Genomic DNA, 23,188 nt, shown 5'->3' on the forward strand with positions numbered 1-23,188 from the left:
TTACTAATCTCAGCTACTTTTTGGTCTACAATAGTCACCTCTTCTACCCTTGCCTCGCTTTCATTTACCACATTCATCAGCTCTTCAAAGTACTCTTTCCATCTTCCCGTCACTCTTCTAGCACCTGTCAATACATTTCCCTCTCTATCCTTAATCACCCGGACCCGTTGTACATCCTTTCCATCTTTATCTCTAGGTTTCGCCAACCTGTATAGATTATTCTCTCCCTCCTTACTGTCCAACTGAGCATACAAGTCATCATATGCCCATGTTTTGCCTTTGCTTCCTGTCTTTACCTTACACTGTATCTCCCTGTACTCCAGTCTGATCTCTTCAGTCCTCTCAGCCTTCCGCTTCTTCTTTGCTTACTGCTTTCTCTGTATATACTCCTGCACTTCCTCATTCCACCAGCAAGTCTCTCCATCTACTTTCCTTCCACATGATACACCAAGTACTCTCCTTCCTGTCACCCTGATAACATTAGTGGTAGTTATCCAATCATCTGGAAGCTCTTTCTGACCACCCAGACCCTTTCTCAACTCCTCCCTGAGTGCAGCACTGGTGTCCAATGGGCAGATTTTTTTTTTTTTTTAATTTACTTGCAGTTTGCAAATAAAACCAATTGAGGCAAATCATTTGTATACTGAGGATATTGATATATGTGTGTATTCAGAATTTAGAAGATACTAAAATCTGTCTGACTAAAATTGTACGTTTTTCGGGGAGGTCTAGGTTTGTTGGTTTGTGGGATTGTATGCTGTATGTTTTTTTTTTCTATTTCTGTCAAATATGTAACAGGCAGTTCATTGCTAGTGGGTGTGCAAAGTACCTTTGTGCAAGGGGGCATGAGTCAATCCACATAGACATTAGGTGAGAGGCCTGAGACTCACTCAGCTACAGTATCAATCATAGGGCTGACATAGAGATAGAATATCTTCAATCACTTTCACTCTTACAGCCTATTTATATTCCTGAACCTGTCGACTAGAATCTTCTCGCTATGAGAATTGAAGCACTGCACTATTGAGCAGTTATGTGGAAGTGATTACATAAAAGATTAATTCAGTGAAAAATGTATCATAAAAAAGTCTGTTTATATATTTTTTTCCATTTTTGCTTACCGTGCATTTCCTCCATTGGCCCACCATTTGTTCTTCAGTGCGGTCAGTGTGGTGCCCAGCCTCACGCCCCTCTTCCAGTTCCTGATCCAATTTCTGGAGCAGCATCCTAAGTTGCCTAATGTCCTCTCCCAGCCGCTGGCATCGGGTCATGTATTGACTATGGGTGTCCATGCTGGATCGCAGACCCTCCTCAGCCTCACACAGGCCCTGCCTCAGTCTTTGCCAGCCAACCCTCAGTTCCTCAGCTTCTTCAACCACAAGCTCGGCCCCTGCAGGAGACGTGTTGGCCCGAACCGTTTCAGCCACACCCTCAATGTGCAGCAAGGTTTTTTCCTCACTGGCAACACCATCATCCAGGGCCTGATATATGTGCAGAAGAAACAAATGTTTGATTTATTGTCAGATCAACATGTTTTTGCTTCACTGTGCAAACTGACACTAATTTTCTATTAGTCAGAATTTTGTAACCTTAGTTTTCTATTCAGACTAGTAAGAAATATTGAGGGAAAAAACTACAACTGGCATGAAACTGCTACATAAATGCCTCGAAGTTTAAACAAAGAAAAGAGTTTGGTGTTGATTCAAAGTGTAAAAACTGGACTACAGCCGAGGTCAAAAGATACTTCTACAAATTCAAAAACCAAATAAACTGCAATGTCTTTCACAAAGAGAATGAGTTAATATACAATCTAAGAAAACATCTTAAAAGCCACCTCAGTTCAAGAATAACATTTTTTGAAGAAACTGCAGTATGCACAGTGAGTTACTGTGAATTGAATAGCTTTGTTGGCTTTTAGTGGTTTTGTGACAGCTGATATGAAGAATTTGGATTAATTCCAAACAGTACTGCTTTCACACATGCATCCTCACTTATGGTGCAAATTCTCATGTGTCATTTCGTCACACTTCCTGACTAACTCTTGTAAGTGTGAACCTACTCCTATCTCATCAAAGCGTATTAGGCTTTTTATGTGTTATCAGTCCACCAATCTTTTCAGCAATTAGTATAGAAAACAACTGAAATATGTGAATTATTTTGCTTTACCCTTTTGATTCATGTCTTTATTCAATATCCAATGACTAAAAGCAGAATAATTTGGCATGCTTTGAAACCTACAATATAAGTATACTTCCATACAAACTCAATCCACTCATTTCAAATTGTATTTTCAATCATCACGTAAATGGTCAAGTGAGTAAAACTTTACCGGTTTCCATCACTTTAATAAAGACTCTAAACTCATGACTTCCAGAATCCCTGCTATAAATAGCAACCCTGGAAGATAGACTCATCATTCTTCTTAGCTGAAATTAACTAACAGTGTTGCTATATTTTACCTTTTTTATGTTGTGTTTGTTGTTGCCAACATCATTTATCTGTTTGATTATAACAGCTGAAAATAATAGTTAAAAAAAAAGTTTATTCTGCGATGACAAACTGAATATTCAGGCAACCCAATTCAGTCTTACTTGTAAGGCTTTGAGCTTGTCTTCTGCTGTATCCTGCCTCTCCATCAGATCAGTTAGCTCCTTGGTTTTCGACAGCAGCCATGACTGGAACCTCTGAACACAGCCTTGGTACGTCTGGTGCTCCTCAGCAGTCTTCTGAAGCAGACTCAGACGCTCCTGGCATAGCGGGAGACAGCTCCTGGTTAAATACCATGCTGTTTAAAATGAATGAAAATACATCACAACACATCACAGACTTTACATTTGGGCCCCTTATTGAGCTGTATTCTCCTGTGACAATGGCTGTAAGTAGCTTAAGCAAGACTCTTGGAAGCATAATAGGGAGTTCTAAAGAAGAGACAGTTTATACCACATTACGTAAATGGCAACTTTTCCATTTGGATTCAATAGTACAGCCTTTATGGCTGATAAGGAAGAAAGATTTGGGAATTCAATTGTATCTGACAGACATGTAGAAGACCTGTTTGGGGAAAAGACAAAGAGCAGGTTGAATATATGTCTGACAGGGAGGGAAACAGTGTTTATGTATGCTCATGTTCACTGATCTCAACCTATCACCATTCGAAACTATTCCTGCCTGAAATGTCTTGATGCACAGCCCTCATATGCTTACAGATCGGACGAAACTTTTTATTTATTTCAGCTAAGAGTCTTGTTTAAAATTTCTAGATTTTGACCCAAATTATGCAAAAGCTGAGCCCTGATTTATGAGATAGATGGGAGTTATGCCAAGGTCAATCTCCACCAACGCAAGTTAGAAATGTCTCGTTCACTTTTGGGGCAGCCAAACACTGAAACAACACCAACAACACATTGCAATAATCAAGCCTTAACAATGTCAACAAAGAATGTATATTTTTAGGAAAAGGCTCTATCGATTTCAGAGAAATGTTAATGCAGGAACGTAAACAAAAACTGGTGTTTAACATACTCACTTTGAATACAAGTATGTTTTTATTGACTTATGGTTAGATTCAACATCAAATACAATGCAAATCACACCAGCAGGCTTGTGAATGAAGCCAGCTGGATAACTCCAACACGCAAACAGAGAATCTTCGGTGACTTGATCCTGTAAACTTGATTTACTATGTGAAAATGCTCATAACTATAATATTTACTTCACACTGTCTGGGTAGATGCACGTCTAAATTTGGTGACATGCAATGATGATGTATCGAAAGAAATGTAGAATGAAGGTTAAGTCTTTATTTCAATTCTTCTTATTGCTTCCTCAAATCCCATGCCTCCAGTTACGAAGGAGCCATTTCTTTTTCACACTACACTCTTTTGTTTTTCCAGATTTACATTTTATTGAGGTCTAAAATTCTGGATTTGCTGCTTATACATATATTCTTCCTACATGCGCTAAATTATGCACCAAGTGCAAAATGAGTCCTAAAATAGTAGAGCCGACATGACGGGTAGACCTTCACACAAAAAAAAACATTTTGACACAGCCACAAAACACCTGGGATGATCAAAGGCTTAAAAAGAGCATTGGTGTCTGATTTCTGTCTGTGTTAAGTTTTCATGCTCTTGTCAATGAAACTTATTTTGGAGTTCAAAATCTCTTTTCATAAGTCAGCGTGGGATCATTCGCACTGGCTTAAATGGAGCGTGTGGATGGCGCTTTGTTATGTGAATGCTATCACTTGCTGTCAATAGTTCTGTAATTGTAACTGGTGTTGCAAGCCAGTCTACATTTACATTGAAACCTCATTGACCGGTGGGTTCTTTCACAATACCCTCTAAAATTTTTTTATTTCTATCTACAACCAAACTTACATCAGCCATTACCTACATCAGTAGTATCTGCTCAGCAATAGTATGTGCTGAGCAATTGTTGGTGATGATTTATATTAGATTTCACAGCGTACAACAGTAAATCTTCAACAACCACAAGAATAAATGACTCACCACAGCCCTATCTCTGATATCATTGTAGGCCTCTTGCAGTCTCTCCTGGGCTTGAGGCTCCACACTGGGATCTTGTGTTCTGTTATGCAGCGCAGATGCTTCATCCAGCAGCCTCTCCAGCAGGGCTGCCTGGCCATGGATGTCACTTACCACCACCCTCTGCTGGTCCACTTGCCACAACTTCTCCTTTACCCCGAGCTGCAGTTCCACGCAGACGTCCAGGCTGCGCTGCTGTCTTGTAAGCCACAACTCAAACTCCTCATAGGCCTTCAAATATTCACTCCAGTGGAGCCACACCCACTCTATCCGACTGCATAGGAAATACAAGAAAATGGAAACCAAGGAGAGTCCAGAGAGAGTAAATATCATCTTACCGGAAAGGCCAATTCAGGTTTTTTTACACCTTGGTAAATCGATCATGTACACTGGTATATTAACAAAACAATCGGAATCAATGAATAAACATTGTAATTAATATAGTGGTCAATTTTAATAAATACATTTGGTCTGCATACATTTTCAAATTCTCCAAGCAATTCCACACCACTACTTCAATGGTGTGGAATTTCTGAAATAACTGATATTTCATTGAATTCTGGCTTCTTTGACTTCCTATCAATGACTCTTTTGATTTTTTGGTTACTTAGTTTTTATCAGAGTAATTAAACCCCCCGGAATATGTACAGGAAAAACTGGGTTTCAAGGGAAATGTTAAATAATTAGTATACCATGAATGGTTCAAATCATCACTTATTCATCTACAAACCTGTATTGTTTTTGTGTCATTTGTAAGTGCGTATAATACCAAAGCTGTTCTATATACAGTATTTTTTATTGCATTGTGTATGAATTGTTAAAATAAAATCTTATCTTGGGGGGCTTCTTGTATATCAATAAATAAAGAGCACCTGTGACAATGGATGATGTAGGTACAGGTCTCCTCCCAGTGACTTTTCAGGTCTTTGAGTTTGGCATGGGTGTGACTCCTTAGCTCTTCGTCTCCAGTCTGCAAAAGGTTCTCTGCTGCCACCAGAGCCATGTCCATCTTCACACGGCCCTCATGCTCTGACTGGTGGATTTTCTACACATTCAGCAGAAAATAAGAAGGCCTTTCAAATAATTGGCTGCGGTTTGTTTCGTTAAACAAAGTCATAAACTTTTTTTTTTCTTTTTTTTATTGGAAGACAGTCTACAATTTTCTAAAGGTGGCAGAGTCTGGAGGAAGAAAGGAAAAAAAAACAAAACTTGATGTTATATCCTTAGTTGTAACAGACTACACATTCTTATAAGCCTAATTGCATTTTTTGTCATTTGAAATGATATACTGTAATTTTTAGCTTCATTAATAGATAGCATTGATCACGAAACATTTTCTGAACTCAAAATCCTAGAACTACTAGTTTTTCCTAATCAGTTAAATAGTTGCATAACATCTCAAGCAGAACCCAATTCCGATAGAGGGTATGACTTGCCTTTTTTTTATAAGACAGGATACATTTAAGGGTTCCACAAAGCCCCTTGTTTAGGCCCATTAGTTAGTGTACCCATGAACTCCCTTCGAACCCAACTCTTGAACTCTAGGGTTTCTGATTGATGACCATTTGGGTGAATTTAGGGTATTTCTATCACTCCATTTGTCTGGTCAGTACATTAGAGGAATGGTAATTGCTTCTGGTAACGCGTAATAGCATAAGTTACAAGAAAGTACAGATTTGCCACTCGAAAAATAGACCTGTTTGTGGTGGCCAAGAATGTTTGTGATTGGGCCCCATGACAAGGTGGATACAGATGAATTGATGGCGAACCCTTGATAAAAGATTGCAGTTGCAAATGTAATTCAATGTGGAAAGAGATACTTTATCCTTTTTGAAAGTTACTTCTAATTCCCAGAAAGCATGCTTTTGATGATCAGTATCCTTACCTTCTTCATGACAAAGAACAAATCTTTGAGGCTTTTCAGATGATAAAAATGAAATTCTCCGTCTTTCTCTTATTCCCCATATGGCTAATTAAATGTGACTAAATGCCATTGTGACTGGACCCTGACAATCAGCATCTTACTCAAAGAGCAGGAACTGCAGTTGGCTCAACCCAGTCTGATGAGTCGATGTGAAAGTAGCAATAGGTTTCAGAGATGGAGTGTCAAACATTTTACCTCTGTTTCCCTGAGTCGGGCTTCTAGGGCATCCCGAGGGCCCTGGGTGTTGTCATTGGCTTTCAGCCTCTCCTGGATGGCCTGCATCCATGAGAGCGCTGCTTCCAGGCTTTCCATGAACTCCTGCTGCTCTTGCTGAGTCATGTTCAGTTCAACCCCTGAAATTTTCATCAATAGATAATTAATTGTCAGAGAAACTACACGAAATATATACCTGAGGTAAATAGTCATCTACTATACTTTTGAATCTCTTCACTTCATAAAACCTCTATAGCAGGAGTAAAAAAGAATGAAATAAGAGGGCTACATCAAAGTTCAGATAAATCATGACATGACTGCAATCTCCTACCATTTCTTCTCTGGATGCTATGGTTAGCAAATATTGTCATGATCCCTTTGTTTGCAGTTAAATAAATGAATGGGGTCAGTAGCAATTTGGAAATATAATAGGTGTTTGTTTAGTTTTGATATCAGATTAGATGTCACCAGATTCAGTTTTTTGTTTTGGTTTTGTTTTTTGTTTTTTTTCGCTTTTCAGCCAACCCATATTTGCTTGATTTCCAGACAGCAACATCCTTTACTAGGCTATAATTTTTAGAAAGAAAAATCAGAGTGGGCCTGTCACATACAGACTGCAGTTAGTGTATTCCTTAAAAGATGCAAGTTCACAACTGAGGAAACGTTCAATTGGAAGACAATATACAATCTGAATCACAAGATGTTCACAAGTTAATCAACTTGTTGATCACAAGTTCACAAGTTTAAAAAAAAAAACGTCCCAAGACCCAAGCTGTCACCGAGCAAAATAACGACTTAAATCCAATTAAAATAAATATTGAGAATAAGATTAAAATTTAGGCAATGTGGACAGAGGTCCACAAAGGACCAGTAGCAGAAATCAATAAAGGTGAGGCAAGGAGAGCCTTGAAGAGGGTGAAGAGTGAAAAGGCAGCTAGTCCTACTGCTCTACCTGTGGAGGTATGGATGTGTGTGGAAGAGGTGGCTGTAGGTTTAACTGGACCATTTAACAGGATATCAGAGATTGAGGATGCCTGAAGAATAGAGGAGTGAGCTGGTGGTTGTTTCTTAGTACAAAGGGGATGTGCAGAGTTGTGGTAACTAGAGGAAATTAAAGAGCCATGCAAGGAAGTCATGAGAAGGCTATATTGAGAGCAGAGGTGAGTATTTCTGAGCAGCAGTATGGTTATATGCCAAGAAAGAGCACTGCAGATGCATTACTTGCTTTGAGTCTGTTAGTAAAAGCGCAGACGGAGTTGCAGTGAGAGACACTGTGATAGTGATGCAGGACATGTATGCGAGTTGCGAGGCAGTGGTGAAGTCTGCTATATGTGTGACAGAGAAGTTCAAGGTGGAGGCGAGACTGCATGAGGGACCAGATCTGGGCCCCTTTGCAGTAGTGATGGACAGATTGACAAATGAGGTTAGAAAGGAATCACTATGGACTATGTTGTTTGCGGACACAGATTGATCTGTAGGGAGACCAGGGAGCAGATGGAGAAAAAAAGTAGTGAGGTGAAGGTATATCCTGGAAGGAGAGCAATGAAGGTTAGCTGCAGTGAGACTGACCACATGTGTGTGAATGGTATGGACCCAATTGGAATGGTGATACTGCAGGGAGTGTTGATAAAGTAGGTGGAGGATTTTAAGTGTCTAGGGTCAACCTTTAAGAGCAATGGAGAGTGTCAAAAAAAGTGAGGAATCATGTGAAACCCTGTTGGTACCAGTGGAAAAATTAGTCATCATCAAAAAAAAGAGTATCATCAACAATGAAAGGAAAGGTGAGTGAGATAGTTGTTAGACTAGCAATGGTTTCTGGTTTAGAGACAGAGGTTCTGAGGAAACAACAGGAGGGAGAGATGAAGGTAGCAGAGATGAAGATGTTGACGTTCTCTTTGGGAGTGAAGAGGATGGAGAGGATCCAGAATGACTCCATCAGAGGGACAACACATTAGATACTTTGGAAATAAAGTCAGAGAGGGAAGACTTAGATGGTTCGGACATGTCAAGAGAAGAGACATTGAGGTAGTAACTGCTAGACAGGAGAACTAGAGAAAATCAAACAGAAGATTTATGGATGTAGTGGAAGAGGACATGAAGTTGGTTGGTGTGAGAGATGATACAAATAAAAAAAGAGTTAGACAAAGGCAGATGATTCGCAGTGGTGACCCCTGTAAGGAGCGGCTGAAAGGAAAAGAGGGTAGCCGAAGTTGGTTCAATGTGTTAGGGGACGCTGCAGAGCAAGTAGGATAGAAAAGGTGGACAGATGTGGCAATGTGGAATCCCTGATGACAGATTTTGATCTTTAATTTCTTTTTTGTGAATATTTCATAAGTATTTTGGTCTGATTTCAGTATTTGATGATGAAAGCACATAAAAAGAAACCCAAAACCAAATAATTACCCCACCACACACACACACACACACACACACACACACACACACACACACACACACACACACACACACACACACACACACACACAAAGGTAGAAGAAGATGCAGCAACATTTACCAACACTCATTACAGATTTAAAGTCAGTTTAAAGTAGAGTTAGCTGTGTTCAAAGATAAACCGCTGTTCCCAGGAAAATATAAGCAGGATTCTTGAAATTCCTCAAAACAAGTTAGGGCAGTAAATGCCCTTCAGGTATGTAACCATAGCCGAGAGAGAAAGTTCTCAGCACAAATGACAGGGGTCGTCAAAAGATGCAAGAAAATATCTTTCTGGGAGTAGTCCTGAGCGTGCAGGAGCACAAAGAGGCACCAAAATGCGTCAGAGAAAAACTAAAGCCTGGGTAACATGGGCAATTTTCCTGAATGACTAATTTCTCCCACCACAACATTCCTTCAGCCAAAGACTGTCTGTTCTGGTCTCAAAGTCCAATATCAATGCTCAGGCCCTACTTTTCTCATAGAAAGCTGACAAATACCTCTGCATTTTTCATTTCTAAAACCTTCGTGCTGTATAAATATTTTGAATATCAACAAAATTCTTTACTAGTACTAGTATATCTATTGCAAATACTTATACCACTGAATTCTGTAATGTAGGTTTTACTCCCATCCCAGGGCCTCCCTGAGCATAGAAAACATACAAAGCATTTTATCATTGCAGTTAAACAAACGTGTTTTTAATTACATTTAATTGCTTGTGGCAAAGCACAGTCATCACGTCCGCCATTTGACTCCGCCCGTGTTCAACAACTCATTTGAGGCTTTTTCTTCAGATGAGCTCTTAAGTTCCCTTTCTCCTTGTCACAACTTTCGCCTCACTCTAAACATACTCTCCAAGTACTGTTTTTACCTCGCTTGTAAACAAGAGAAGGCGGTTAACATTCGTCATGGCGGCTCTGGCGCGGATTGGCGGACACGAGGAAATGCACTAAACTGTGATTGGTCAATCGACGCGAAGCCCCGCCTCCATTACTTTGACAGCTTGTGCGCTAAACTGGCATTAACATTAGCTTTCATCCATTTAGCCTGCAAGTGAATGACTTGTCATGGTTGCTGTGCTTTGTGCCCGCTTGCGTTGCCCATTTTGTTTCGACGTGAGTTATACTTGTGAGTGCAAATAAACATAACTTTAGCCTGATAATGACGACGCTAACTTAGCCGTGAAAAATGACGGCTCGGTTACGGCGTTGCTCACTTGCTCAACAACACAAACTCATGATTCTGCCGATCTTATTTTAGTCCGGTAATCTACTGAGTCACACATGTACTTGGAAGAGAAAGGGATATCCGCGTTGTGTTTTAGCTAAATATGGGCCGGTTATAATCTGTCAACGTGCTAGCATAACAAAGGTGCGCAGTCACGGTGGATTTATAAGGGTAAAACACTCACGTATTTGTGCTCATCAGTTGACAGTGGCTGTTGTAGAAGCCGGTGTCCTGCTGTGGTGCGTGCAGTGAAGTTAGGTAGGCAAGAGGAAGTAAGATCAGGCCGCCAGGACAGGCGGGACTCCGCAGTCATGATGCCTTCACGGAACTTTCGTAAAACTCCCGTCCCTGTAACAACGGGGTTCCTCTTTTTTTTTATAAACATCGCTTTATTATATTTGTTTCAAAAAGAAATGGCGTTTTGGCAAAATAAACGAAAACTAAATTGACAATTTAAATCATCTGTGCCAGAATTCTGTAGCAGGTTATTGTTTTAAAATGAGAAAAGGTCACATTTGCAGTGTATCTGTCCATTTGTTTTGCTATATAGCGATTTCCTTGTCATGGGGTGGATAATAGTGACAGTAACTTTTGGAAGACAAAACAAAACAAACAAAATTCAAAAAACAAAAACAAGTCATGTCTCCGGAGATTCTCAGTAATCCTTGTCATTGGCCATTCTTCATGGCAACAGGACTTGTATTTCTTCAAGTCCAGTTGCCATGATAAGAAGATTTTGACAAGAACACACGAGTCATGTTTGCTTCTCCCAAGACATATCACCACTACAAAGGAACATGAGTTAAAGGGTCCCAAAATAATCAAGATCATGTCAAATTCAGAAAGACCCATGATATTCATGAATCTAGATCAAGCTCAGCAACCTTTCTCCCATCCATCCCTCCATCCATCCATCCCTCCATCCATCCATCTTCTGCAGCTTATTCTGGACTCAGGGTTTTCAGGGATGCTCGAGCCTATCCTAGCTGTCATCGTGCAAGAGAAGTACACCTTGGACTGGTTCGCCAGTCAATTGCAGGGTCATATACAGAGACAGACAATCATTCACTCACTCATTCAGGGCGATTTTCCCAATGTAAACTCTATTTTATACTGATTTCTGATGGTGCTGTAGCGAGTCACGAATGTTGGGGTTTATGTTGATGCTTGTTTTCTGTGTGACTTGGGGTTGCTGGGAATTACATTATGTGTGGTTTTGGTTGCAATGAATTCTGTTTTTTTTTACCTGGAATTAAGTGGAAACAGTGAGTTGTATGACAGGCTCGTGTGGCGGGGCTGTGGCCAACAACAACTATTCCTCATTAAACAGATGTTTTTCCATCACCTGGGTGTTTCTTTGACTAAAATGCTACAGCACTTAACTGATGGTACTGTTGGTACAATAACAGCAGCAGGCCACATTGTACAAATCCAGAGAGATGGACATTTCTGAATCACCATTTAGAAAACAGTACGATGAAAGTTGATATTTGAATAAATATCAGTCACTGACACCAATCCATATTTAATGATAAACCAGTGCTGTGCTGCCAATGGTCAATTATGGTTAGGTTTACTAGGCTTTGATAGGAATAAATATGAATTTAAACTGAAAGTTGAGTAAAATGCATAGACATTCTGTAGCGTACTAGTCAGGGAAACACTTGATTGTAAAACATCTGTTTAATGAGCAATAGCATTTGTTGGCCACAGTCACACAACACAAGCCTGCAAAACAACTAACTGCTCCCGCTTAATTCCAGATAAAAAAAAAAAAAAAAACAGCATTCATTGCACCCTAAAGCACACCCACATAATTCCCAGCAACCCCCAAACAGAAAACAAGCATCATCATAAACCCCAACATTCATGACTCACTACAGTACCATTCATTATCTTCCTCAATCATTTTTGATGTATTCTGTGGGATGCCTCTAGCAACGCCTTGCTGTGAAGCTGCACCTTAGTTGCATTTATCTATTACTTGTCTCAAGATGAAACTCTCAAGATACAAGTAAAATATGTCCAAGCAAAAAATTACAATGCACGTACATTAATAATGAATACCTTGTTTGTTATGAAAATTGTTAATCAATGTTTCTCTTCTTCTTGGGCCTGCCCAGATGATTTCCTTCCATCTTTTTATTATGTCTCTTTTTGTTTACCATGAAACTTAAATCCCAGTTCTTCCACTTTTATGTTGTTTATCATCATGCATTATGAATACTGAATTCAGCAGTAGACGTTTATCTTTTCATTTATTTATTTGTAATTGCATCTATCTGCCTCCAACAAACCTCATATATTTGTCTTGTGATAACTTCCTATATTGTAAACTGAGCCTCCCTTTTGCCCCAACTGCAGTAGCAAATAAATGTATGATAAAGCAGTCGCGCGTAGGTGAGATGTTCTACTGAAAAAAGCCGTCAGCAGCATCTCTCTTGCTCTCTCTCACTGAGCACTGCCTGTATTACTGTCAATAACTCAAAAATCATTCAGCCTTTAACACATTTCCAGAAGACAAAACAAAATGAAAAACATCTGGAAGGTTTCAAAACATTGCAATATAAAAGAGCATCTGCATGGCCAAACACCAGCAGATATAAATCCTTTAGATTGGACAAATGCTCTCATGAATTGCAAAGAAGTTACCCACTATTGGAAAATCTTCAGTTTAACAGGCAGCTGAAACTTTAAGTTAATCTGATGTCATAAAAAAGACTTGTAGTGATTCACTTTTTTGCCATTGCTATTTCACGATTGAATAGAATAGGTAACAGCTATAGATATTTTGAAAGGCATATGACATGTTGTTGGTTTTATTGGGGGAATCTTGTCATAAACTGATAAGTACTAAGTGCACGTTTTAGATTGTACCAACACTTCTCACATGAACTATACATTGTGACTTCCTAATGCCCAAATAAAACTGAACTGATATTTTAAAAGGGAGGCAGGGCTTTGGTGAACTTTTATAACAAGAAGGAGCTTTGTAGTGCTTGGATGATAAATCGGCAGGAGACTTATCATCCCTCCCTGAGGCACATGGATGTCACAGCAACAAAAAAAGGGAAAAAAAAATTAAATTAAATATATTTTGAATAATTATTGGTTGTGCAAAAGTGGATAATGGAGATTCCAATTAAAATGACATTTCCTTGATAAGAGGCCTGATAATTACATACCATTCATTTCAATAAGACGATGTTGTGATTCTTACATATCCTCAGTGTAAATCAAGATGTGATTTTAATCCAAAAACTTTTAATTACCGGTAAAATAAACTTTTAATTTGTTGTCTGACAATCTCTGTGTGTTTTCAGCATGGATCGGGGGGCCAGTGTTTTAGCTCAGACACAATAATCACAACTGTTAATATTCTGAGTCAAGGTCATAAGCATTCATTTAGTGTCAATTTCTGCAGAGATGAAAAATATTCATCTTGCAATACAAATCTCTTGATATATATTAACCCAATTTTCTTACATCAAATTACATGTAGTATCTAAAGCGAGGGAAGTAGTTAATGACTTTAGAAATAAGTAGAAGCTGATTCTGCTACAGCCTGAATACCCATCACTACCACATGATTACCAGATAACCAAAAAATTATATCTGAACTTAAATACAAAAATAAATATTTTGTCATGTTTCAATCACGTAATCGGCTATCAGTTAGAAAAGGCTAGCTGTTATATAATCTTATCTTACTGGCTGAAGGCCTACTTTTTTCTTATATAGTGTTGATGCACCTGCTTGTGACATAATTTCATGCAAAGCTTTTCCAGCTCCAGCATGTGAGTGGTGAACGTTACGTCTCCCAAACACAAACTGAGCTGACATTAGCTCTGTAGGCACAAAAGACCATGGAAAACAGTGTTGAATGGGGCCAGGAACCCAAACCAGGTGATGCGTTGAGGTCGTTTTCAGGAGATGAACTCAGCGTAACCCACGGTAAATGGTCTGCCCAGTTGCCATCTGAGAGTGCAGCCCTCAGCACTGCCTTGAGGGACTGGTGGAACCATTCGTACAAGCCGTTAGCCTGAGGCTGGCATGCCCTGGTACGGTGTACCTTCACCCCCGTGATCAAGCCAGTGCCGACCAGAGCGCCGACACAAACTGTGGACGTCTGTCTGAAGTGATGTCTGACTGGGTGCCAAAACGGGCAATCCAGGAAGAAATAAACGCCAGTAACACAACCAAGGTCGTTGTGGAGGACTGCGGGACAACCTCTGGCCACCCGGTGGTTAGATCAACCATGGTGAGCAGGTGTGTAAAACCTCTGAAGGAGATACATGGCCCACCAGGTCGACATTGACAAGGTCAAAGCGGAGTCGGAAATGGCTCGAGGGCGCTCGAACGTGCTGGTGGATCTTAGTGGCACTCCACACATTCAGCCACCCACTCCTTGACATCCTTACGAATGCAAGGCCAGATGAACTTTGAACCCACCAACTTCACAGGTGCCCCAGGTTTGAGAGGGAGGGAAGCGGGATTTTTAATATTGGCAAATTTTTCCAAACCACTAAATCTCTGGATTCTCATCATGTGTCTTATTTCCATGCACTTGAATTCCTCTATGAGACTAGATAGCAACTTGAGGCCTATGGTGGTAAGGAGTCAAGGAACTCCAAGCCACCTCTTCATGTAACCAGTGACTGCTCTTTACAACTTCTCCACCGTAGAGATAGGGAGCTCATTACTGCAAGAGGCCACAGTATTCTGGGAAGAAGGCCGGATTGCAAGGGCTAGACTTTCAGCTTTCCCTGAAGCCGGTTCTTGGGTCCATTTGGTCCTGGAGTTGGTGGTGTTCTTGCTTGGTGGACTGTTTTGCCATCACCTTCCATGCCATGTGGGTGCAAGTGGTGGAATTCTGAAATTAGTACAGGAAAATCTCATTGTCAAATGGCAAGGCTTTCCTCGAGTCCCTTGAAACATCTAATGAGGAAACAAAACCTCTTGGGTGCTTCTCACCATACAAGTGCTGTTGTATCTGTTTCAAGCCATTGTTAAAAAGTGATATGAATCTTGGCTTTATTAGGACACTTTATTATTATAATATGATTTATTGCAATGCATGACTTCGCTATATAAATAAGAGTGGCCAAATAATATACTAAGCCCATAGAGGCCAAACTTTCTCGATGAGCTTCCGCTTTAAACCTCCTGTCACCTGTCTCAGACAGTAGAATATATCTCAGACGGGTGGGTTTGTGTACCAGCGGCGCATTCTAAGTATGATAAATAAACAGTCAGAGAATGAGGAACATTTCCTTTGAGTTTAGCATCCACCCTGAGGCTGATCAGAAATTATTAATAGAAAATTTGTGAAATAGACCAGGCTCACAACCAGTAAACTTGGTGACCAAGGCGGTATTTTATAGTGATGCTGTTTGCTTTGGAGTTGCTAATGATTTTTTGTTGTCACAGTGGTTATTTCAGTATTAAAATGTGATTTGTTCATTGTTGTCTGATTTTTGTCGTGTATGTAATTAATTATGAACCTAATCTTCTTGCTTTTATCTGATTTTTGTTTTGTATATATTGAAGAATTCTAATGTTCTTAATTTTGAGATCCAAATGTGACTGCAGTTACTCTTCCTGTTTTGGCATGTTATTGCCTGTTTTTCCTATTATTGCATTGCTGGTCATTTTTTTTAATTGCTGTGTGGCCCTAAATAATGCTTGGATGTCGTTGTCACACTCACATCCATGGTGCTGAGAGAGCTCAAATAGAGTAAGAAGAAGGTGACATATCTCTTCCTAACTTTCAAACTTCTGCACCTCTCGTGAGAAATTTATGCAGCTGACAGTCAGGCTGGGTTGCAGTTTCTTTACTGGAAATTCAATTGCATTGATTAATAATTTAAATCCAATAACATAACTTGAAAGGAGGCTTGCAAAACTTCCCTCAATCCTTGGAGGAGCCAACTGGGAGCAGCAAGATTGATCATGCTGTTCAAAATTAGCTGATGAAGGGGAAAAAAAATTCATGTAATACTGTACCAGATCGAATTGTACCTGCGATTAAAGCCAGACTGTGACTGGTATTAAAGGTTTGATCAGGAAATGGCATTCTCGAGAACATTTCTATTGGCAGACTGTATGTTGTCAGGCATTACATTTCAGAAAAAGCTGTTGAGAAAATAGATTTGATGAATGCGAACCATTCACTGTTAAATTAGTGTATAATTGTTGAATAAAAAAAACGTGTATGATTCCTCTCTTTTATGACTTGTCTTTAAGTTTGAAAGATGAATGCACCGCACAAATGTCAAGTGTAATTACATTTTTAGGTGTCAATGTAATTGATTTGAATTCCTAATTTTCTATCTTAACTCTTTTTTAAGATTAATTGAAAAAAAAGTCTCAAGCAATTTATTTGGACATGTTCATTCTCTCTACAAGGGCAAGAAAGGGAATTACTTTATGTTATGTAGAGTAACTGACTGTTATCTTGATTGTTACCTTTTTTTTAAACTCCTAGACTTTTCATTTTAGGCAACACAGCAGTTGGTGCGGGAAAAAAAAAAATGTTTAGGCAAATAAGTGAATAGCAAACATTCAAAGTCAAATTGCAACCATTACAAGTTTGATCCATTTTCAATTATACATTTGAAAACATCTTTTATATGTTGATGATGGTGAAAAGAGGTGGTTGGGACGCTGTAAATCCACAGGGTATTTGTCTGAAAATATTGAATAGAACTCCCAACACTAAAACTATTTTGTTTCTCGACCTTTTTCGAAACCAGCATAATTTGTTTATGTTTGTTGTTGTTGATTGGCAAATTTTGGCGTCACAAGGTCTTACGAGAACCCTGTCTGGGAAGACAAATAGTCATAAATATGCTTTTCTGTTGGTCTCATACTAGAATGTGCTGTTAAAGAAACATGAAGAATTACTATTCCAATTAAAAATCGCAGTTTATAACCCATATTTTAACCCAAGGGCGCTGCCATTATTTCACTGATGACATATGGAGGTTGCTCTTGTTAACTTTGGCTCTCCGCTAGTGTTAACTTTCACTGCTTTTAAGTATAATTTTGAAGCTTATTTGGAATCATTATGCCAATCTTTTGACGTCACCACCCGGACAGTGTAGCAACTTAATCAACAATGCCAATCTACAATTTTGTACAGCCTAAGATACGTTGAAAGATTTTTATGTAGCTGGTAAAAAATATTGATCAAATAGGACAATAATATCTTGGTAATTGAGGATCGCTTTAATTTAAGTTTCAAAATTTTAATTTAGTCATTAACTGCATTGCTGATGCTGCAAAGAAAGTCACATGGAGGTAGGAACCAATCCTCTCATGATATTGGGAAGAGGCAGGAAACACCCTGGGAACCATCATCTGTAGATCATAAGATTACCACACACACACACACACACACACACACACACACACACACACACACAATCATTCACACTTATTGACCATTTAGAGAAGGGGTCCTCAAACTTTTTCCTGCGAGGGCCAGATAAATTTTCCCTCCTCTGACAGGGGGCGGGCCAGTTTGTAATAAAAAGACGATCGCATAGGCGTCTAAATGTAAACATTTATTGTTTTCCAGAAAGCCGCACATAACCAAAAATGAACCCTTTCTGGGATCTTGACAGGAAAAAAAAAATTGAAAATAAATAATAACATTATTAATGAATAATGTCTTTGTCTCATCCCTCGACAGATGAGACAAACAGCCTTTTCTTTGAATATAACAAAATGATAATCATTTGTTCACTGCAGGTTAAATACCTTGCACTCTTAATCTATTTTTCTCTTACCTAATCTTTACGCCATTGGGGTGTGTCCCTAGTTTTTTTTTTGAGGGAGGGGTTTCAGATAAGGCACAGACTGCAGAAGGGCGAAATAGAACGTTACGTTCTATGCATGTACAAGCCACCATTATGTGGCCAAAATGAAAAAAAAAAATCATAATACATTTCTGGTATCGTTCAGGGGCCGGGCAAAATGTGGAGGTGGACCATATCCAGCCCCTGAACTGTAGTTTGAGGACCACTGATTTAGAGTCACCAGTTAACGTTCTGCTTGTTTTGTGCCTGTGAGAGGAACCCACAGAGAACCTGGAACCTTCTTGTTCTGAGGCAGGAATGCTAATCTCTGCACCAAACACTTCAAAAAGAAAGCTTGTCAAAATAGTGTAAAAATCGTATATGATGACGTTATTTTTCAGTTAATCATCTCAAAGAAATACATTTCAGTTTGGAAAGCCCATATATTACTTTTCCATCATTCATGTCTTTCTCAGATCAATTGAGTGTTAGATGTTTGGATTCTACACTTCCAATCAAAATGGCCCAAACCATGCAGCCAACTCATTGAAGTTTTGGATTCAGGAATTTCACTGTTTTTTTGGCAGAGACAATTTGTTGGGGCCGCCCAGAGTTGCATTTTCTGTTTTTTAAACCAGGAAGATTTTCACATATTTTGAATTTAAACTGATGAGCTCAAACAGATTAAAAGAAAGAAAGAAAAGTCAGCAGTGAAAAATTCCTGGAGGAAACAGAACTGATTTTGGAGCTGACAACACTCACATTTCATTTAATATTTATTAATCTTTTTTTTTAAATGTAGATATGTTTATCGACTTATTTTTTACAGAGACATTTCTGTCCGTCAGTATTTCAAAAACAGTGCTGTCTCTCGTATTTATTCTGCCTTCTACCTCCTCATTCCCCTTTAACAGCTCCAAGATTGTAATTTCATATTATTTAGTTGTTTATCTAACCCATCTTGCGATGTCATTACGCGTACATTTGTGCACCTTTTCAGTCTTTCATTGGTTTCTGAGCATAATATACCAGAAAATCTGACAATAAAAAATAGTAATATGTAATAAAATATGAGCTTGATGACAGAATATAGTAATGATACACGTTACATGTGCTATACCAGCCAAACTGTACGGGTAAAATAATGGATACTATATTTCTGTATGAGTGTACAAACCATTCTCTAATGAAATCTGACAAACAAGAGCTCCAGATGATTGGACATATTAGGTAATGAACATTTATGTTGTTAATCTGTCACATTTTTATGCATTTTGAGGGTAGGAGTCCCATAGTTTTTTTTGGACAATAAGATCTTGCTGTGTAATGTCAAAACTTCATTCATCTTCATAAACACACAAATTCTGGAAAAACAATCTTTGCAAGTGTGACTTTTGTTGAATTGAATCCATTATATGCTGCTGGGGTTTGTAGCATACGCATTTTAAGACTTGTGATGTGAAGTGAAGTAAATCCCGACAATGTCAGTCAGTGAAAAGAGTCTGGAAGGCCGAACTGCACGAAACATAGTCTTAAAACAAATTAGTATGCAGCTGTTCATCTGTTTTCATGAGATTCATTATGCGGTACCTCAGATAATGCAAGTGAAAAAGTTGTTAAATGAATGCTGATGTCTTGATCAATATTAAAGTTATGCTTTAATTAATATTTAATGTGTCGTCCCTTCCGACTATATCTAGTAATATAGCAGACTAACCTTAAGGACACCCATGCACCCAATCATCACAACATATTTTATGAGAGCTACGGTTTCCCGAATGAAATGATTTGTGGGGTGACATGGGGGCGCAATTAAATTAAAATAAATAAATAAATAAAATCAACCCTAAGATTTGGTTTTGGGGTTGATTTACTTTATTTGCTTAAATTTCCCAAATTACTTGTGAGCTCACACAAAACATAAAATGGGTTTCAACCGCCCTGTCAAACTTCAGCAATTGTTATTTGAATAATGATAGCATACTAGCAGTTGGAGGGGTATTTATAACAGCATCGGAACATGAGGCTGAGGATCTGAGCCCAGTCATGGAGTGCATTGTGTTTCTATTTGGAGTCTCTGTTTGCTAGACAGATATACTATTTTGTTTCACAGAGCATGTAGCTGCATAGCTGCAGCTTATGCTGCCCAAAGGCTTTGCTAAAAAAAATGTTAGCTCATGATCAGCTCTTCTGTTGTCAGTATTATTAAATTTTTAATACTGTTACCATTATACGTTGTATGTCTTCTCCTCAAACTCTAACACAAGGCGATTAACACATAGCATGGATGGGATCGAGTGTTTGGGGTCTAAGAATGACATTTTGTACGATACTTCCCCAAAATGTACCTGGAAAATCAAATTGTCCAAATAAGGTATTCCCACCTGCAGACACTTAACAGTCAACTAGAAGCACCTATTTTATATTTTGATCTGTTTTGCTTGTCAATTTGAATTTTAAATATGTAGCAATTTCCCTAGGATGCAAATTTCGGTGACAGCAAAATCAACTTCGCTGAATAATGCATCTCCTGCATCGAATGCAGTGATGACAGGGCTACATATTTGTGGACACGGCGGTGTAAATTTCAAACATTTCACACTGATTGGTTCTTGGGAAGAAAGGCATGCTTAAGAACAACTGCATCCACTTTTATCTGAATCTGTGAGTCAAATTGTTCAATTTATAATGTTCAGTTTTTGTATTTCCTCTTATAACTTTTATAACTTTTAATTAATGATATTTATTTAAGACCTGGTAACTACACCGATAATGGTGTGTTATTTGAGGGAGCTACCATAATTTAACACAATTAATACAAGTCTGTTCAAAATCTTATCACCAAAAGTCTGAAATAAGGATTATTTTCTCAGCATTCATAAAACACTAGCTACACATATAATGATAAATCATTGTTTTGATATGATATTGTATCATATCGTGTAATACTGTATGTTTGTTAGTTTGGTTTTTGCATGTCATGCTTAGAAATGAGGTGAAATTTGCCATTATTTCTTTTTGTAACAATTCAGTGAGGTGACAATGGCACAGCACAGAGTCCTTGGTTTGACTTAAACTGTCTTTCTCTACGGCTTCTTTGTGTTCTCCCTGTGTCTGTGTGGGTTTCCGCTAGTTCACTGGTTTCCTCTCACAGTCCAAAACATAGAGAATATTCATAGGACACCCTAAATTAGCGGTCAGGAACCTATGGCACGCGAGCCATATATGGCTCTTCTTCTTCTATTTAACCATATGGATCCAAGACAATTTTGAGTTGAAAAACAAAATCAGTTTGGAATTTATTTCAAAATACTTGTAATATTTCTTCATAAAACTGTGTCATTTTAAAATAGACAGAAATTAGATTTGAAGATAAATTTCACAGGTCACCCGTTGGTCGGGTCGGGAACCAATGGATTCCAAGCATGTCTGAGTCATTGTAAAGGTGAAGAAATCCATTTTATCAGATAGCCAACTAGTTTATCCTTGTAACGGAAAAGATGGCGAAAAGAAAAATAGATAAAGGTTACTGTGCATTCCAGGCTGCATGGACAAAAGAATTTTCATTTTGATCTGCGATATATCTAATATGCAATAATAAAATTGCATCAATGAAACGGTCAACTATAAAGCGACACTTTGAACAAATCCATGCAGCACCAGAGGTCGCATTAAAAGTGAAACGTATTTAATTTGTTATATGTTTGAAACACTATACGGTTTTCAATGAAATATATTAAGAAATATTTGGCTTTTACGGGCCTACCAGTCAAAAATCAACCAGTCATGTGAATGAGAGAGTGAATGGTTTTGTATCTCTAAACATGGGTGCTGGAACCTAGCCCATTTGTCATTGGGCAAGAGGCATGTTGATCACAGGGGTCACATACAGACACCCAAGCATTCGCTCTCTTATTCTCAGTCCTGGCAATTTAGGATTTGCACTTAGCCTATGCATGTTAGGACTGTGGGAGGAAACTACAACCTGGAGAAAACCTATGCTGGGACACTGGGAAAAAAATCCAAACTCCGAAGTAGTATTCTACTTTTTTGCAGAGCTATACTATATTGAATTATTTTTAAATGTTCCCCATCTTCTTTGAGCTCTTGAAATATAACATAAAATTGAGAAATTGCTCCAAAAAAAAATCTATATATCCCACAAACTTTATGATTTGTGCTGCCTTTGTCTTTCTATCACCTTTACGCACCAAACTTGCTGTGGAAAGTCCTCACTGAATCGGCATGCAGACTGGGAGACAAGCAGAACACAGTAATTGACCATCCTGGTGGCAGGCGGATCCACTTGTGACCTCTTCGATCCAAGGTGGTTCATCTGGGATATTTCTGCTCAATCATTAATGGCATTTCTTAGTTAGAACCACTGTTTGAGTCTGACAGTTTCTGATTCAATTGTCTTTCAATAACTTTATTATTGTTGGGTGCAGGTGTGTAGCATTGAGGAATCAAGAATGAGTCACTTTGTTTGAAAGCTTCATGTTGAATTTATATCTGTATGAATATTGGTATTTAAAACTAAATATATCATGGTTGTACTTATGCCACCTGTAATCCAATTGAAAGTCCTTTTAAGATATGTCTTATCTATTTAACCTTAAGTTATTTTGAATATTTTTTTATTCACTCCATATTGCCTTTACTTCCATCAAGTGTATTGATGCTAAACAATGCTATCGAGGTAGCTTGTTCAAGTGTTTGCTACACAAACAAACCAGTTGCTGTACTGCTAGTTTTTCCATCATAATCTTTTAAATCACTTTCATTTTATAATTGATGTGTTGATTTATAGTTGTTTTATAATTATGTCATAGTGGTCATATTCCAGTTCCACCAAGTGCAATGTTTTTTTTCAAGAAGCACAAGTACATCTGTCAATAAGCACAAGTAAGGTACAAATTTAATACTTATGTGAGAGGTGTTGGAAATGAATCTGTTACAAAGAAGGACACGCAACAGGAAAGAGATGATGTGAACATGAATTGATTGGGAGAGTAGGTTTTTTCGGCTTTTCAAAGACG

At 38.5% G+C, this 23,188-nt stretch overlaps 1 protein-coding gene across 2 annotated transcripts in view; it reads right to left on the reverse strand.

Annotated features, from left to right (window-relative positions):
* syne3 (spectrin repeat containing, nuclear envelope family member 3) overlaps positions 1–10,670 on the reverse strand; it is a 44,184-nt gene extending 33,514 nt beyond the window's left edge. Inside the window, exons 1-6 of one of the 2 annotated variants that reach the window (XM_086160428.1) lie at positions 10,532–10,670; positions 6,667–6,824; positions 5,420–5,592; positions 4,512–4,821; positions 2,592–2,747; positions 1,122–1,481 (exon numbers count right to left, since the gene is read on the reverse strand). In XM_086160428.1, the coding sequence (XP_086016554.1) occupies positions 1,122–1,481; positions 2,592–2,747; positions 4,512–4,821; positions 5,420–5,592; positions 6,667–6,810 (1,143 nt within the window). In that variant the 5' untranslated portion in view covers positions 6,811–6,824; positions 10,532–10,670. Of the gene's footprint in view, positions 1–1,121; positions 1,482–2,591; positions 2,748–4,511; positions 4,822–5,419; positions 5,593–6,666; positions 6,853–10,531 lie in introns of those variants that run through there. The other variant, XM_086160427.1, reaches the window with a different exon arrangement.
* Between the last annotated feature and the right edge of the window lie 12,518 nt (positions 10,671–23,188).

Source organism: Fistularia commersonii, chromosome 15 (genome assembly GCF_037954325.1).
Source record: "Fistularia commersonii isolate RoL2024-O1a breed Wild chromosome 15, RoL_Fcom_v1.0, whole genome shotgun sequence".
Lineage (NCBI taxonomy): Eukaryota > Metazoa > Chordata > Actinopteri > Syngnathiformes > Fistulariidae > Fistularia > Fistularia commersonii.